The sequence below is a fragment of the Pogoniulus pusillus genome, chromosome 30 (assembly GCF_015220805.1).
Source record: "Pogoniulus pusillus isolate bPogPus1 chromosome 30, bPogPus1.pri, whole genome shotgun sequence".
Lineage (NCBI taxonomy): Eukaryota > Metazoa > Chordata > Aves > Piciformes > Lybiidae > Pogoniulus > Pogoniulus pusillus.
The window spans coordinates 16,316,488-16,332,662 of record NC_087293.1 but is presented as its reverse complement, the minus strand read 5'-3'; the positions used below and the strand labels follow the sequence as shown (position 1 = coordinate 16,332,662).

General features: G+C 58.5%; 1 protein-coding gene across 4 annotated transcripts in view; it reads right to left on the bottom strand.

Moving 5' to 3' along the window:
• The window catches only part of NF2 (NF2, moesin-ezrin-radixin like (MERLIN) tumor suppressor), a 52,528-nt gene that overhangs the window by 2,534 nt on the left and 33,819 nt on the right, over positions 1–16,175 (bottom strand). Inside the window, exons 14-16 of one of the 4 annotated variants that reach the window (XM_064168145.1) lie at positions 11,052–11,182; positions 7,743–7,902; positions 6,040–6,084 (exon numbers count right to left, since the gene is read on the bottom strand). In XM_064168145.1, coding sequence (XP_064024215.1) covers positions 6,049–6,084; positions 7,743–7,902; positions 11,052–11,182 — 327 coding nt within the window. In that variant the 3' untranslated portion in view covers positions 6,040–6,048. The remainder of the gene's footprint in view (positions 1–6,039; positions 6,085–7,742; positions 7,903–11,051; positions 11,183–16,175) is intronic. The other 3 variants (XM_064168146.1, XM_064168143.1, XM_064168144.1) reach the window with 3 other exon arrangements.

The window sequence follows — 16,175 nt, the reverse complement described above, 5'->3', positions numbered from 1 at the left end:
CCTGCACACTGCCCCCCCAGTGCCCGTGGGCCCGCAGGGACCCCCCCCCCACTGCTTGTTCCTTCTCCCAGCCTCCTTGCTGTCACTGCTGAGCAGCGGCAGGCAGGGCCAGCCTGGCTGCCAGCCTCTGGGCACGGCTGTGCCACCACGAACCCCCAGGGGCCCACTGGAGGAGGAAGGGCAGAGCCATGGGAAGCTCCTGGGGTCAGTGAGCCCCACGGCAGCTTGACTGAACCCACCTAGCACTGCAGGGGTACACGAAGGTGCCCTGCAGCCCAGCCTGCTTCCCAGGGAGGTCTCTGGGCAGCTCTGCAGGGAAAGCCCAGGGCCTCACGAGTGGGAGCTGCTTGGGCCCTCAGCTCCAGGACAGCAAGGAGGAGAGCACGGCCCTGCTCCAGCCTCTTCTGCTAGGCAAAGCCCTGAGCTTGCCTCCAGCCCCTCTGCACACTCCCTGCATCCTCTGGGTCCCCTCTGCACACTCTGTGTCCCCCCTGCACCCCCTCTGCACCCTCCCTGCACCCTCTGTGTCCCCTCTGCACCCTCTGTGTCCGCCCTGCACCCTCTCTGCACCCTCCCTGCACCCTCTGTGTGCCCTCTGCGCCCTCCCTGCACCCTGTGTCCCCCCTGCACCCCCTCTGCACCCTCCCTGCACCCTCTGTGTGCCCTCTGTGCCCTCCCTGCACCCTGTGTCCCCCCTGCACCCCCTCTGCACCCTCCCTGCACCCTCTGTGTGCCCTCTGCACCCTCCCTGCACCCTCTGTGCACCCTCTGCACTCTCTGCGTCCCCCCTGCACCCCCTCTGCACCCTCCCTGTGCCCTCTGCACTGTGTCCACCCTGCACCCCCTCTGCACCCTCCCTGCACCCTCTGTGCACCCTCTGTGCACCCTCTGCCCAGCCAGGCAAGGAGAAGTGCATCTCTGTGCCCGCACCGTGCGCTGTGCCAGCGAGGCTGAGTGATTAAGAGCGAGTTACATTCTCCTCAGCGCAGAGAAGGGGGGGAAAAAAATTGATTTACAAGCAGTATTATGATAATCTCCTTCCTGCAGGAGGGAGGGTGGGCTCCAAGTGCACTCCCAGAGCCATCAAAGAAAATTTAGAGGGAGAGGGAGGGAGAGCAATTAAGCAGCCAGAGCTGGAATGAATCAGGATGGGAGAAAGGGAAGAGTCCCACTCCCTGCGTTCCTGTGCTGGGGTTCCTCTGAGCTCTGCTGCTACCCAGGGCTGCTGGACTGATTTGATTTAAGGAACAACAAACAGAAGCAAGGCAATAAGCCCCTCAACAGCCAAACGTGGTTTGGAGTGGCTAACCCAATCACCATGGCACAAAAGTGGTGCCAGCCCTGCAAACCCAATAGAGGGAATCCAACAGGGTACCCAGTGAGCCACACACACACTGGGGATGGGGCACAGAGCAGGAGAAGAGGGCTGCAGATCACATCCACCTTTCCCCATCACCCCAAGGAACAACAGGGAGAGGTTTGAAGAGCAGGAGAAGAGGGCTGCAGATCATATCCACCTTTCCCCATCACCCCAAGGAACAACAGGGAGAGGGTTGAAGAGCAGGAGAAGAGGGCTGCAGATCATATCCACCTTTCCCCATCACCCCAAGGAACAACAGGGAGAGGTTTGAAGAGCAGGAGAAGAGGGCTGCAGATCACATCCATCTTTCCCCATCACCCCAAGGAACAGGGAAAGGTTTAAACTGCCTCATTTCCTTCCCATTCCCTGGCTTACCCCACAGCCTGGCAAGGCTGGAGGAGAAGGTGGCCTGTGGCAGTGCCATCACCTGAGCCCAAGTGCTGCTGGGCACAGCTGGCTCTGCTGGGAGGCAGAGCTGCGGTCCCTGCCAAGCGCTGCGTGCGTGAAACCTTCTTCACTGCCCTCTCCTGATCCTCTTCCTCCATCCCTACCTGCTCTGCAAGCCCTGCCAGCCAGGTGAACCTTTCACTTCCCCCCTCCCGAAGCCAATTTCCCCTCCCCACCCGCTCTGGCAGCCCTCCCCTGGCCGCTGCTCTCTGCCTCCCACGCCGCCGCTTCGTTCTCTCCCCGGCCCCCGACGCTTTGATGCGCCTGTTTGAAAGGGAGAAGATGAAGCTCCAGTTGAAGGAAAGACTTTTCAAAGGCTGCCACAAAAATAGCTGATAGGCCTGACGTTTCCTTGTTTCCTCTCCCTCCTCGTAAACAAGGAAAGGAGGCTGCTGCGTGGCCCACTTTAGCTGCCAGGGAGTTTCACTTCCCAGCGCCCAGGAGGAGCAGGGAGGAAAGAGACTGAGCCCAGCAGGGACAGCGAATCGGAACCACAGGATGGCTTCGGGTGGAAGGGGCCTCAAAGCTCAGCCAGTTCCACCCCCCTGCCATGGGCAGGGACACCTCCACTAGCCCAGGTTGCTCAAGGTCTCATCCAAGCTGGCCTTGAGCACCACTGGGCATGGAGCCTGCACAGCTTCTCTGAGCAACCTGGTCCAGTGTCTCTCCACCCTCCTGGGGAAGAGATTCCTCCTCATGTCTCACCCAAATCCACCTTCTTCCAGGTGGAAGCCACTGCCCCTGTCTTGTCACTCCATGCCTCTGCACAAAGTCCCTCTCCAGCAGCACCCTTCAAATACTGGAAGCTGCCCTAAGGTCTCCCTGGAGCAGCCCAACCTGGGCCAGGCTCTCAGCACCCTCAGTGGCAAACATTTCTCCCTCCTCTCCACTCAATCTCCCTCTTTCAGTTCCAAACCATCCCCCCTTGTCCTGGCACAACAGGCCCTGCTCAAAAGCCTGTCCTCAGCTCTGCTCAGCCTCTTCCAGTGCTGAAAGGCCACCAGAAGGTCTCCTTCTCCTGGCACAGGTTGCCCAGGGAGGTTGTGGAGCACAGAATCACCCAACGTGATCTTTGATCACGTTGGGTGATTCTGTGCTCCACAACCTCCCTGGAGGTGTTCCAGGACAGGCTGGATGAAGCCTTGAGTGACCTGTTCTAGTGGAAGGTGTCCCTGCCCATGGCAGGGAACTGGAACTGGATGATCTTGAAGGTCCCTTGCCACTCTGTGACTCTAGGGAGCTGAGGGCAATGCTGCACCACAAGCAGGAGCAGCAGGAGAAGCAGCAGCAGCTCAGCTCAGCACCAAGGTCTGCACAGTCCCTGTGGACAGCAAAGAGTCAGCTGAAGCCCTAGGGAGATGCTGAGCTGCTGGAGGGAAAGCCTGGCAGGGGAAGGACCTGTGGAAGGACCAAAGCCACCCTCAAGGACAAAGCTGCTTGTCTGGGAGGAGGCCTGGAGATTTGCTCCTTGCTTGGATACTTCAAAGGGCTTAAATCACAGTAAATAAGCATGACTGTGCAGAAGGAAAGGCACTGGGATGAAAGCCCTGCCTGTGTCTGAGAGCTGCAGCCTGTCCTGGGAGCCTCCCCGTGCTGGGGGGCCTGAGGCAGCAGGGAGCTTCTGCCTCTGGGGACCGGGACAGGCTGCAGAGGTGGGCACAAGCCAGTCTCAGGAGGTTCACCAACACCAAGGTCCTGCAGCTGGGTCGAGGCAATGCCAAGCACCAATCCAGGCTGGGTAGTGAGTGGCTGGAGAGCAGCCCTGAGGAGAGGGACTTGGGGCTGCTGCTGGAGGAGAAGGTCAGCAGGAGCCAGCAGTGTGCACTTGCAGCCTAGAGAGCAACCAGAGCCTGGGCTGCAGCAGCAGAAGTGTGGCCAGCAGGGCCAGGGAGGGGATTCTGCCCCTCTGCTGTGCTCTGCTCTGCTGAGACCTCACCTGGAGTACTGCATCCAGCTCTGGAGCCCCTGGGACAAGAGGGCTGTGGAGATGCTGGAGAGTGTCCAGAGCAGGGCCAGGAGGATGCTCAGAGGCTGCAGCAGCTCTGCTGTGAGCACAGACTGAAAGAGTTGGGGCTGTGCAGGCTGGAGCAGAGGAGGCTCCCAGGTGACCTTCTGGTGGCCTGCCAGGATCTGAAGTGGGCTCCAAAAAAGCTGGGGAGGGACTTTTCAGGCTGTGAGGGAGTGGCAGGAGTGGAGGGAATGGAGCAAAGCTGGAGGTGGGGAGAGTCAGAGTGGAGGTGAGGAGGAAGTTGTTGAGCAGGAGAGTGGTGAGAGGCTGGAATGGGTTGCCCAGGGAGGTGGTTGAGGCCCCATGGCTGGAGGTGTTTAAGGCCAGGCTGGCTGAGGCTGTGTGCAGCCTGCTCTAGGGTAGGGTGTCCCTGCCCGTGGCAGGGAGGTTGGCACTGCCTGCTCCTTGTGGTCCCTTCCAACCCTGCCTGACTCTGTGGCTCCATCTCCTCCTGCAGCCGAAGAGGCAGAGGTGCTGGGAAACTGCTCCGTGGTCACCTGCAGGTCCCTACCGACAAAAGCCTCTTCCCCAGGCGCTTTGCCACCCACCCCCCGAGCAACACCCAAGTCCCTTAGCCCAGACTTGCTAAACCCTGTGGGTGTGCAAGAGCCACACTCAAGGAAAGAGCACAAAAAACCTGCCTCAAGCTCCCCCGGCCCGGAGCAGGGAGTCGATGCTCTGCATGCAGCCTGCAGAGGGAGGGCAAAGCAGGCTCTGGAAAGAGGAGACGCAGCTTAGGAGCGCTGGAGTCGCGCTGGAGGAGCAGGGGGCAGGGCGGGGCAGGGCAGGGCAGGCAGGAGGGTGGCTCTGACAGCTGGCACCCCCGAGAGCAAAGGCGATCAAGAGTCTCCCCAGACACCCACCCGAGCCTGGCCCTAGAGCAAGCAGCAGACGCTGCCTGTCCCCAGCCATCTGCTTCAGGCTGCTCTGATGCTTCCCCAGCAGGTAGAGGCTGGCACCAAGCTCCAGGTGCTGCTGCACGGCGACGGGGGGAGGCATCTCTAGGCTGTCAGGACAGCTTTGGCAGCAGAGAGTTGCTGTGCTCTGTTTGTTTGGGTTTGCTTTCAAACCCTCTGTTGCTTTCTGCAGCAAACAAGGGGGAGGGTCCTGCTTTACTTCATTAACGACATCTTCAAAGGCCACCCTGCACCTCCACTCCATTCCCAGCCCCTGGCAGCAGAGCACAAACAGGCATGGTTAATTATTTAGGTGTCTTATGCCTGCACTCCCCCACTGATGCTGCCAACTCAACTGCTGCCAAGAAAAGGAGCTTCCTGGCACGGAGGATCAGGTGGAGAAATGGATGCAGAGAGGTTGAGAAGGCTGCTGAGGGAGTGAGGGCTGGGCAGGGGGATTGCCTGTGACACACACAGACCCAGGCTGGGTGCAGAATGGATGGAGAGCAGCCCTGAGAGAAGGATTTGGGGGTGCTAGGGGGCACAGAGCTGGGCATGAGCTGGCACCAAGTGCTGCCAGCCCACAGCCAGCCCTGCATGGGCAGCAGGGGCAGGGAGGGGATTCTGCCTCTCTGCTGTGCTATGCTGAGACCTCTACTGCAGTGCTGGGGCAGCTCTGGAGTGCTCAGCACAGACAGGGACCTGCTGGAGCAGGGCCAGAGGAGGCCACAGCAGTGCTGGCAGGGCTGGAAGGGCTCTGCTGGGAGAATTGGGGCTGTGCAGCCTGGAGAGAAGGCCTCAGGGAGACCTTAGAGCAGCCTTCCAGTGCCTGAAGGGTGCTACAGGAGAGCTGGGGAGGGACTTCTGTCAAAGGCTTGGAGTGACAGGACAGGGGCAATGGCTTCTAACTGGAAGAAGCTGGTTTTAGATCAGACATTAGGAAGAAACCCTTTCCCCTGGGGGTGGTGAGGCCGTGGAAGAGGTTGCCCAGAGCTGTGGAGGCGCCAAGCCTGGAAGTATCCAACGCCAGCCTGGATGAGGCCTCGAGCAAGCCAGCCTAGGAAGAGGTGTCCCTGCCCGCGGCATGGGGGTTGGAACTGGATGATCTTCAGGGTCCCTTCCATCTCAAAGCATTCTGTGATTCTATGCTGCACGGGTCCAGGGTGGGCAGGAGCAGGGGGCAGGGCTGTGGCTGGAGCAGCACCAGAGGCTGTGTGAGCAGCGTGGCAGGGGCAGGAGCCGGCTGGAGCGGCAGGCAAGCTCATGCAGGGGTTAGTGTCACAGCCACTGCTCCCATCACCCCCCCAGAGTACCTGGGAAGAACCTACTTGGCAGTCTCAAATGCAGATAGGTCTTCTGCCCTGGGCTTGAGGCTAAACCAGCAAAATAAAACGGAGAAGAGGAAGAAAATCCTCCGTGAGAGGAGCGGCGGCAGCGGGAGCGCTCCGCGGCTGGCTCAGCGCAGCGGCTGGCTCAGCGCAGCGGCTTGCGGGCGGGGCGGGAGGGTGGGGAGCGGTTCAGAGGCGCTGAACCTGCTCTGCCCTCATCGCCTTTCCATCACCACCTCCTGACCTCCCCGGGGCACCAACAAAAGCAGCCAGGAGGCTTCCCCCCTTGGCTCCTCCTGGCTGAGGGGTTGAGAGCGCAGCAGCTTTGGTCCCCCCCGCTGGGAGGAGGCAGGAGATGCTCCAGCTTCAAAGGAGCAAAGACTGACTACAGAGACGCAGGTCCAGCCACCAGCCCTGACAGACATGGAAATGAGGCCCCAGCCACCTCCTTTAAGTGAGACAAATGGGACCATCCCCTCGCCTCTGTCAGAAGTGCAAGATGCAGCATCCTGCCTTTAAACGCAGGGGAGGCAGAACCTACCCAACCCTACTGGGAGCAGAAACGTCTTCAGAGCCTGCCAAGACAAAAGGGTCTGTGAAGACTTCTTTATATCCTCTGCTCTGGTGGGACAGGAACCCGAATAGCTCAGGGCTATGGTGGGGAAAGCAGGAGGCAGAAGCTGCTAGATCCACTTCCCTGCCCCAGCTCAGTGATCACAGGCTCCTGGAGATGAAAGCCACCAGGACCTGGTACTTTCAAATCAGTCCAGACATCCCTCCTGCTGCTGCTCCCAGCTGAGAGCCAAGGGTCTGCTTTGAAAACCTGGAGCTGTTACAGGCCATCCTGTGCCACACAGGCTCCCAAGCCCTCCACAAGGACAGCAGCTGGGTGAAAGCCCCTGCAGGGTGAGGAAGGCTGCAGAGGGGAGTGGGGCTGACTGCTCCATCCCACCGTGCCAGCTGTGCCCCCAGCCCCTCGCTGCCCAGAGCCCGGCTGGAGAGCAGCACAGCTGCTAAGCAAAAGGAGGGGACATCAAAATGAGGAGTGGGCCTCGTGGGGACCTGTCAGGTGTGGCTCTGGGCTAGCAGAGCCTGACCTCTCAGCTCTCTGGCTAAGCTTCTCCTCTCAACCAGGGCTCCAGAGGCAGGTGGGTTTGGGGTCCCCAGCACAGGGCACAGATGCTTCCCCCACTCCCCTGCCAGCGACAGACTCTGCTGTTAGGATGGAAATCTGCACTACAGGTTACTCTACAGCAGCTTAAAGGAGAGGATGAAGCTTTAGGCTTTTGCTGCTGAGAGACAGGGAGTCAGGAGGACCTTTGTCCCCATCAGTCACCAGACAAGCTCAGCGTGGCTCCCTGGCAGCACCTGCAGGCAAAGGCTGCGCTGGGCAGGAAGGGTTTGCCCTGTTCCCAGGGTCCCTAGGGTGTGCCAGCATCCCTGGGCATTCCTGGTTAAGGTCCAGCAAGCCCTTCGGACCCTGGGAGCCCTTTGCCTCCCTCCACACAGCACTGCAGCTGTCTGTGGGCTGTGGCAAGCCCAAGGCAGCAGCAGCTGCAGTCCCCTGGTCCCAAGCTAAGCAGCCAGGGGGAAGAAAGCCTAAAAAAAGAAACCACTTTTATTACAAGGACTTGTGCAAAACAGAAGGAAAGGTCCTCTAGAGGGTGGCATCAGGTGAGGTAGAAGCTGGAGCCCTCAGGTACCTTTTTGATGGTGTTGTGCTTGCTGCTGCCCCTGCTGGGGTTCTCGCTGTGCAGGATGTCCAGGGCTGTCTCCCTCTCCTTCAGCTTCAGCGCCTCGATTTCGGTCTTCAGCTCGTTCAGCTGCTCCTGCAGGTGCTTGCTCTTCTCCATGTACTCCACCCTAGCAGGCAGCCAAAGCAGACCTGGGTGAGCCTAGGGCCTGGGCAATAAATCTGATAAGCAGTGGCTGAGGGAGCTGGGGATGGGTCGTTTGAGGAAGAGGAGGCTGAGGGCAGACCTTGCTGCTGCCTACAGCTACCTGGAGGCATACTGTGGGGAGGCTGCTGCTGGGCTCCTCCCACGGGGAGCTGGAGACAGGACAAGGGGGAAGGGCCTCAGGCTGAGGAGGTTTAGGTTGGACAGTAGGACAAAAGCTGCCCAGAGAGGTGCTGGAGTCACCCAGGCTGGGTGTGTTTAAGGGTGGTTTGGATGTGGAGCTTGAGGAGATGGTTTAAGGTGAACCTTGTAGAGTGGGAGCAGAGGTTGGACTTGGGGACCCTGAGGGGCTGTGCCAGCCTGGGTGTGTCTCTGATTCTGGCACGGGGCAGTGCCAGGAGGTGGCAGCTGGTAACAGGATTGCTACAGGGAAACTGTGCAGTGCCTAAGGATGGGTTGGGTGGTGGCATCCAAAGGGGGTGGCAGCAGCTCGATGCCCAGCTGCAGAGGGGTGGCAAGTGGTGCCCCTCAAGGTTCTGTACTGGGGCCAGTGCTGCTCAACATCTTCATCACTGTATGGGTGAGAGGAAGACATTTGTGATGCTGAGGGTTCTGAGAGCCTGCCCCAGGCTGCCCAGAGGTGGGAGATGCCCATCCCTGGCACCACTGCAGGTGAGCTTGTTTGGGGCTAGAGCAACCTGCTCTAGCTGGGGATGTCCTTGCTGGCTGCAGGGGGTTTGGACTGGATGAGCTTTAGAGGTCCCTTCCAACCCAAACCAGTCCACACCTGGTGAGAGCACACCTGGAATACTGTATCCTGGTTTGGGATTCTTAATTCCAGAGAGACAGGGAGCTGCTGGAGAGAGTCCAGTGGAGGCTGAGAGGATGATGAAGGGACTTGGACATCCCTGCCATGGAGAACGACTGAAAGCCCTGGGGGTGGTTAGTCTGGAGAGGGGAAGGCTGAAAAGGAACCTGATCAATGTCTACCTGAGAGGTGGGTGGCAAGATGGAGGTGCCAGGATCTTTGTGGTGGTGCCCAGTGACAGGACAAGGAACAACAAGGACAAGCTGGAAGCCAGCAAGTTCCACCTCAGCAGGAGCAGAAGCATCTTTGGTATGAGGGTGCTGGAGGCCTGGAGCAGGCTGCCCAGAGAGGTTGTGGAGTCTCCTTCCAAACCCACCTGGATGTGTCCCTGTGAGAGCTGCTCCAGGTGCCCCTGCTCTGGCAGGGGTTGGACTGGATCACCTCTGGAGTCCCTTCCAGTCCCTGGCATTCTGTGCTTCTGTGACTACACAGTTTCAGTTCACACAGTGATGGTTTGAGCTCTATTCCACCACAGCCTCACTCCAGCCCAGCTGACAAACTCAGTCCTGGCAGTGAGGAAGGTCCCTGGTGTACTCCTCCTGTTTCAGAGGCACTCAAGCTTGTACAACTGTGTGGGAGCAAGCACTGCCCCCAAATACCAGATGTTTTTGAGACACACAGCGTGCCTGGGAGAGAGAAAAGGCTCCCAAAAAAGGAAAGACCCCCCCAAAAAACCCCACAGCACCAAAGCCAGCCCTTCCCAGGGCTCAGCCCTTCCCCAGTGAGGCATGGACTGCAGGCAAATCACACCGTGCCAGCTTTGTGCTTGTGATGAAACACTGAGCTAGGTCCAGGCAGCACCAGACTAACAAGAACCTTCTCAGAGTGCCAAAATCTGCAGCAGGGTTTAGCTCAGCACCTGAGGAAGGGAAACAGTCCTGGAGCAGACAGCAGAAGCAGGCTACAGCTTTCAGCTTGCAGCTGAGCAGAGCTCTTCCCGCTCAGGAGAGTGGGATGACCTAGTTAGCAACCTGGGTACAGACCCAGGAATTATCCTGTTATTGTCAGCTTCTCTCTCCCTCCTCCTGGCTTCAAGCAAAGTTTCTAACCTCTGACTCTAGCCCAGTGTCTGTTATGCCACAGGCAGGAGAGGGGCCTGGGCAGAGGCACAGCAAACCACCCTCTGGGGTCCTGGGGTGTTTCATTCCAGCCCCAGGAAGCTGTGGCCAGAGAGCTATGGCAGAGCCCTTCTAGCTTTGATCTACCCCCCCCCAGCCAAGGAACAAAGCACATCATTCCTGCAGAGATTAAAATCTGATCTGCTTTGATTTCAGCTCAGTTGCTAATGTGGAAGGCTGCACTTACCCCTCAGGAGAGCAGCAGCTCAAAGCTCCTCAGCACATCCACACTGGCTTGCGTGCAGCTCTGCCAGCTAAAGCTGACCCAGTGCCAGGAGCCAGGGCTGAGACCCCCAGGTGGGAGCTCAGCACAGGCCCCAGCAGCCTGCAGCTCCTCTGGACACTGCACACAGCTCAGTGAGGCCCCAGCAGCCTGCAGCTCCTCTGGACACTGCACACAGCTCAGTGAGGCCCCAGCAGCCTGCAGCTCCTCTGGACACTGCACACAGCTCAGTGAGGCCCCAGCAGCCAGACTGCTGCTGGCTCTGAAGTACAAACGTTTCCAGCTCCTGGGGCAACTGAGGCACAAACCCCAGGACCCAAGCACGGGGAGGGTTGGAAGGGATCCCTGGGGGTCATCCAGTCCAAGCTCCCTGCTCAAGCAGGGTACCTACAGCAGCTTCACAATGCCCAGCTGGGGTTGGAAGCTCTCCAGAGAAGGAGACTCCACAACCTCTCTGCACAGCCTGCTCCAGCCCCCCAGCACCCTCACACCAAACAACTTTCTCCTCCTGCTCATAAGGAACCTTCTGGGTTCCAGTTTGTGCCCACTGCTCCTTGTGCTGTCCCTGGGCACCAGTGACAAGAGTCTGGCCCCAACCTCTCCTCTTACCCCTCACAGGTCCTTCAGCTCTTGCTGTGCATTGCTCAGATCCCCTCTGGGGCTGCTCTTCCACAGGCTCCCAGCCCCAGGGCTCTCAGCCTTTGCTCCTCACAGAGATGCCCCTCAGCAGCTCTGTGGCCTCCACTGGACTCTCTTGAACTGGGCAGACCAGGACTGGCCCCACAACTCTGGGTGTGGTCTCACTCAGACAGAGTAGAGGTGGAGGAGAACCTCCCCTGACCTGCTGCCCACCCTCTGCTTCCTGAAATCCCAGCCCTGGCCCAGCCTGGATGCATGCCACATACTTCTCCTTCTCGATTTCCATGGAGAGCCTCTTCATGTCTGTGTCCTTGAAGTCAAAGGAGAGGCTCTCGTTGATGAGGTTGAAGCTGGGCAGGTCTGTGGGCAGCGCTGTCGTGCTCGAGTTCATGCACTGCTGGAGACAGACACAACACCAGGGAGTGAATCACTCTGGGCCACACAAGTGTTCCCTACAGCAAACGTTCTGCAGCATCAAGGCAAGATCAAAGCAACACCTCAGCAGCCAGCACAAGCTGCTGCAGTAACATCCTGAGCTGCCTCTCACACTGGTGCTGCAGGCTGGGGTACTCCACCTGGCAGCAGCACTGGGCTGGAGGGATCTCACCACTGGCACAGGGAAAGGGAAGGGGCAGCACATGCAGAAACCACCACCCTGCTTGTCTGAGCCAGCCTCAGACCCCTGCAGAGCAGAGCACACCACACCACAAGGCCTGGCAGCTGCTGAGCTGGACACAGAGCATGCTGAGCACAGAGCTGGACACAGAGCAGGACACAGAGCAGGACACAGAGCAGGACACAGAGCAGGACACAGAGCAGGACACAGAGCAGGACACAGAGCAGGACACAGAGCAGGACACAGAGCAGGACACAGAGCATAGAGCTGGACACAGCAGGACACTGAGCATGCTGGACACTGAGCTGAGCACAAAGCTGGACACAAAGCATGCTGAGCACAGAGCAGGCCACAGAGCAGGCCACAGAACTGAGCACAGAGCTGGACACAGAGCTTGCTGAGCACAGAGCAGGACACAGAACATGCTGAGCACAGAGCTGAGCACAGAGCAGGACACAGAACATGCTGAGCACAGAGCTGGACACAGAGCTGGACACAGCTTGCTGAGCACAGAGCAGGACACAGAACATGCTGAGCACAGAGCTAAGCACAGAGCAGGACACAGAGCTGGACACAGAACATGCTGAGCACAGAGCAGGACACAGAACATGCTGAGCACAGAGCTGAGCACAGAACATGCTGAGCACAGAGCTGAGCACAGAGCATGCTGAGCACAGAGCTGGACACAGAGCTTGCTGAGCACAGAGCAGGACACAGAGCATGCTGAGCACAGAGCAGGACACAGAGCATGCTGAGCACAGAGCAGGACACAGAGCATGCTGAGCACAGAACTGGACACAGAGCTGGACACAGAGCAGGACACAGAGCATGCTGAGCACAGAGCAGGACACAGAGCATGCTGAGCACAGAGCAGGACACAGAGCATGCTGAGCACAGAGCAGGACACAGAGCATGCTGAGCACAGAGCAGGACACAGAGCATGCTGAGCACAGAGCTGAGCAGAGAGCAGGACACAGAACATGCTGAGCACAGAGCAGGACACAGAGCTGGACACAGAACATGCTGAGCACAGAGCTGAGCACAGAGCAGGACACAGAACATGCTGAGCACAGAGCTGAGCACAGAGCAGGACACAGAACATGCTGAGCACAGAGCTGAGCACAGAGCAGAACACAGAGCATGCTGAGCACTTCAACACGCTGGGGTGTTCCAAGCAGCTCTGTCCTGCTCCACTCCCTCCTCAGTTCAGAGCTATTGCTCCTCTCTCTGCAGTGATAAAGAGGACACAAACCAAGCCCTGCCTTCAAAATCTAATGACACAGCTCGGTGTAATCTCAGTTTTACAACAAGGCTGGGCCCCTGGAGAGCCATCTGACAGCTATTTAACATTAACTATCTGAGGGGGAGCTGCAGGAAGACTGCAGAGGGACTGTTAAGAATGGTTTGGAGTGATAGGATGAGTGTCAATGGTTTGAAACTGGCGAGATTTAGGTTGGCCATCAGGAGGAAGTTCTGTACAATGAGGGGAGAGAGACACTGGCACAAGCTGCCCGGGGATGTGGTTGAGGCTCCATCCCTGAAGACCTCCAAGCTCAGCCTTGCTGCGGCCCTGTGCAGCCTGCTGTAGTTGGAGGTGTCCCTGCTGAGTGCAGGGGGTCAGAAAAGATGCCCTTTGAGAGCCCCTTCCAACCTGATGCAAGCTGTGACCTGTGCAAATCACATTTGCAAAGCACAAGTGACAAAGAGGAGCAGTGCAGGACTCCATGTGACAGCAGAGTCCTGAGCCTCACTGCCCCCTGCAGCATGAGCCAAGAGCAAAACCCCACTGGGGGTGCAGCTCAAGGTCCACAAGACAGACTGACAAGTTTAGCTTGCACAGACCCCACCTGCAGTCCTGGGGACAGTTCTGCAGCCCCCAGCACAAGCAGCACATGGAAGTGTTGGAGCCAGTCCAGAGGAGGCCATCAAGATGCTGAGAGGGCTGCAGCAGCTCTGCTCTGAGGCCAGGCTGAGAGAGTTGGGGCTGTGCAGGCTGGAGAGGAGAAGGCTTGGAGGAGAGCTTGGAGTGGCCTTGCAGGATCTGAAGGGGGCTGCAGGAGGGCTGGGGAGGGACTACTGACAAGGTCTGGTAAGGACAGGAGGAGGAGGAATGGGTTTGAAGTGGCAGAGGGGAGATTGAGAGTGGATGCTAGGAAGAAGTGAGGGTGGTGAGAGCCTGGCACAGGTTGAGGGTGGTGAGAGCCTGGCACAGGTTGAGGGTGGTGAGAGCCTGGCACAGGTTTGCCCAGGGAGGTGTTCAGGACCAGGCTGGATGAGGCCCTGAGCAACCTGTTCTAGTGGGAGGTGTCCCTGCCTATGGCAGGAGGGTTGGAACTCTGAGGTCCCTTCCAACTTAACCCATTCCATGAGTAGAAAAAGGTTTTTCCACGGAGAGAGTGGTCAGGGACTGGAATGAGCTGCCCAGGGAGGTGGTGGAGTCCCCAACCCTGGTTCGGATGCAGTGCTGATGGAAAAGGTTTAAGGTGAATCCTGTGGAGCAGGGTTAGAGGTTGCACTTGGTGATGCTGAGGGGCTGTGCCAACCTGGATGTGTTTGTGATGCTGTGATTTTGGTCCTGGCAATGCTGTGCAGCTCCAAGTGCCCAGGAGCCACGGCTGGGAAGGCAGAGGTAAGGCAGGGAACGATTCGCATGGTGCCCAAGCGGCAGCCTGGGATGGTCCTCCTGCGAGTGCTGTGACATCCTCCACTGCCACACACTCAGATCTTATCTGCCTCTAAAAAATGGCCCTTCTCTCAGTCCCACAGCCTGCCACCCCTCTGACAAACGACCTCGTTACCAGCAGGGGAAACGTGGCCTGGCTCAAGCCCTTGCAATATGTTAGCCTGGGTCGCAAGCGGTGGCACACGTCAAGGGTGGCACAATGGCTCCAGACAGCAAAATATGTGCCTGGAGCTGAGCCAGAGCCTCTGCCTGTGTGCTGAGCCCTCCTTCTGGGTAGGAGAAATGCAGTCCAGCACCTCAAAAGCACCCACCTCACTGCCACCTGCTTCTGCTTGCTTTAAGGGATTCCTGCAACAAAAACGTGCCCAAAGCAGCCTGGACTGGGGGGATGGCAGGAGATGGTTCTAAGGTACCAGCTTCAACAAAGCAGATCTTGAGCTCCAGCTTCTTTCCCTCGTTTCTCCTACTTGGGCTGCTCCAGGGCTGGCTTGCAGCAAGCTCTGCCTCCCCAGGCCCTGTGGTGACAGATTTACTCTGCACAGTAACCTGCCTCTTCCCTCCCTGCCAGCCTGGAATGCACAAACAGCCAGGGCTGCTCCCAGCTCACCCTCTGCCAGGACAAAGCCAGCAGGGTGGCATTCCCCTGACCCCGAAGAGGCAAAGCTGGGGTGCAAACACCCAGGACCAGCCCAAACCAGGCAGCCTCCCAGCAGGAGGACAGAGGGTTTGGTACTCCCCGTTGCGACGCCTGCTGGGGCAGGATGCAGCCACATTCACTCAGGAGCAGGCACTGGGAGCAGAGAACTTGAATTCCAGATCCCAAGGGGAGGGCACAGGACTGCCAAAGCCCTTCCCTGATTTCAACACTTGCATGGATCACTGAATGGCTCAGGTTGGAAGTGACCTCAGAGCTCATCTACTCCAAGCTCCCTGCCAAGGCCAGGGACACCTCTCAACCAGACTTGGCTGCTCAAGGCCTCATCCAGCCTGGCCTTCAGCACCTCCAGGCAGGAAGCATCCACAGCCTCCCTGGGCAACCCCTTCCACCACCCTCTATTGAAGAGCTTCCTGAACTCCACTCTAACCCTGCTCTGCCTCAGCTTCAAATCATTCCCCCTTGGCCTGTCTGTGGACACCTGCATGAGAAGTCTCTCTGCAGCCTTCCTGCAGGATCCCTTCAGTCATTGGCAGGCAGCTCTGAGGTCCCTCTGGAGCCTTCCCTTCTCCAGGCTGCACACCCCCAGCTGCCTCAGCCTGTCCTCATGGCAGAGGTGCTCCAGCTAGGAGGACATTCAAGTCCCCTCCCGTTTAAGGCAGGCATTTGCAAAGCCCTTCCCACCTGAGGCTCCCCCAGCCCTGGCAGGCAGGGCAGGCAGGGCAGGCAGGCATCAGGCCCAGCCTGTTTGCCTTCAGACCACCTTCAGGATTTTCTCCAGCACAAACTTAGTGAGTTTTGCTTTAAATAAAAAAGCCCAAAGAAGAGCAGTAAGAGCTGAGCAGGAACTTCAGCTGCTGCAACCACTGAGTGCAGACACCAATTTGTCAGGCTTACCACAGCCACTTCTTCCCTGCCCTCAGCAATGCAAAGCTGGGAGAAAGCAGAGAGCAGCAGTGAGGAAGAGCAAGGGAAGAGCAGAGAAAGCTGGGGACAAAGTATTGAGCAGGGCTTGCTGTGCCAGGTCAAGGGGGGATGGACTGGAACTGAAACAGGGAGACTGAGAGGGGAGAAATGTTTGCCACTGAGGGTGCTGAGAGCCTGGCCCAGGCTGGCAGAGAGGTGGGAGATGCCCCATGGCTGGAAGCATCCCAGGTGAGGTGGTTTAGGGCTGTGAGCAGCCTGCTGCAGTTGCAGCTGTTCCTGCTGGCCGCAGGGGCTTGGCCTGGATGAGCTGTAGAGGTCCCATCCATGGTCCTGCAGTCGCACTGCTGCCTGCATGTTCGAGGGCAGAGGATCCTGCTCCCGTGCAGCACTTCTAAGAGGGGCTTTGGGTGAGCCTTCCTCCCCTGCCTGCTCACCGAGGACGACCTTTAAAGGTCTCTTCCAACTCCAAACATCCCACTCTGAGGTGCAGCAGTGAGGGCCAAGCACTT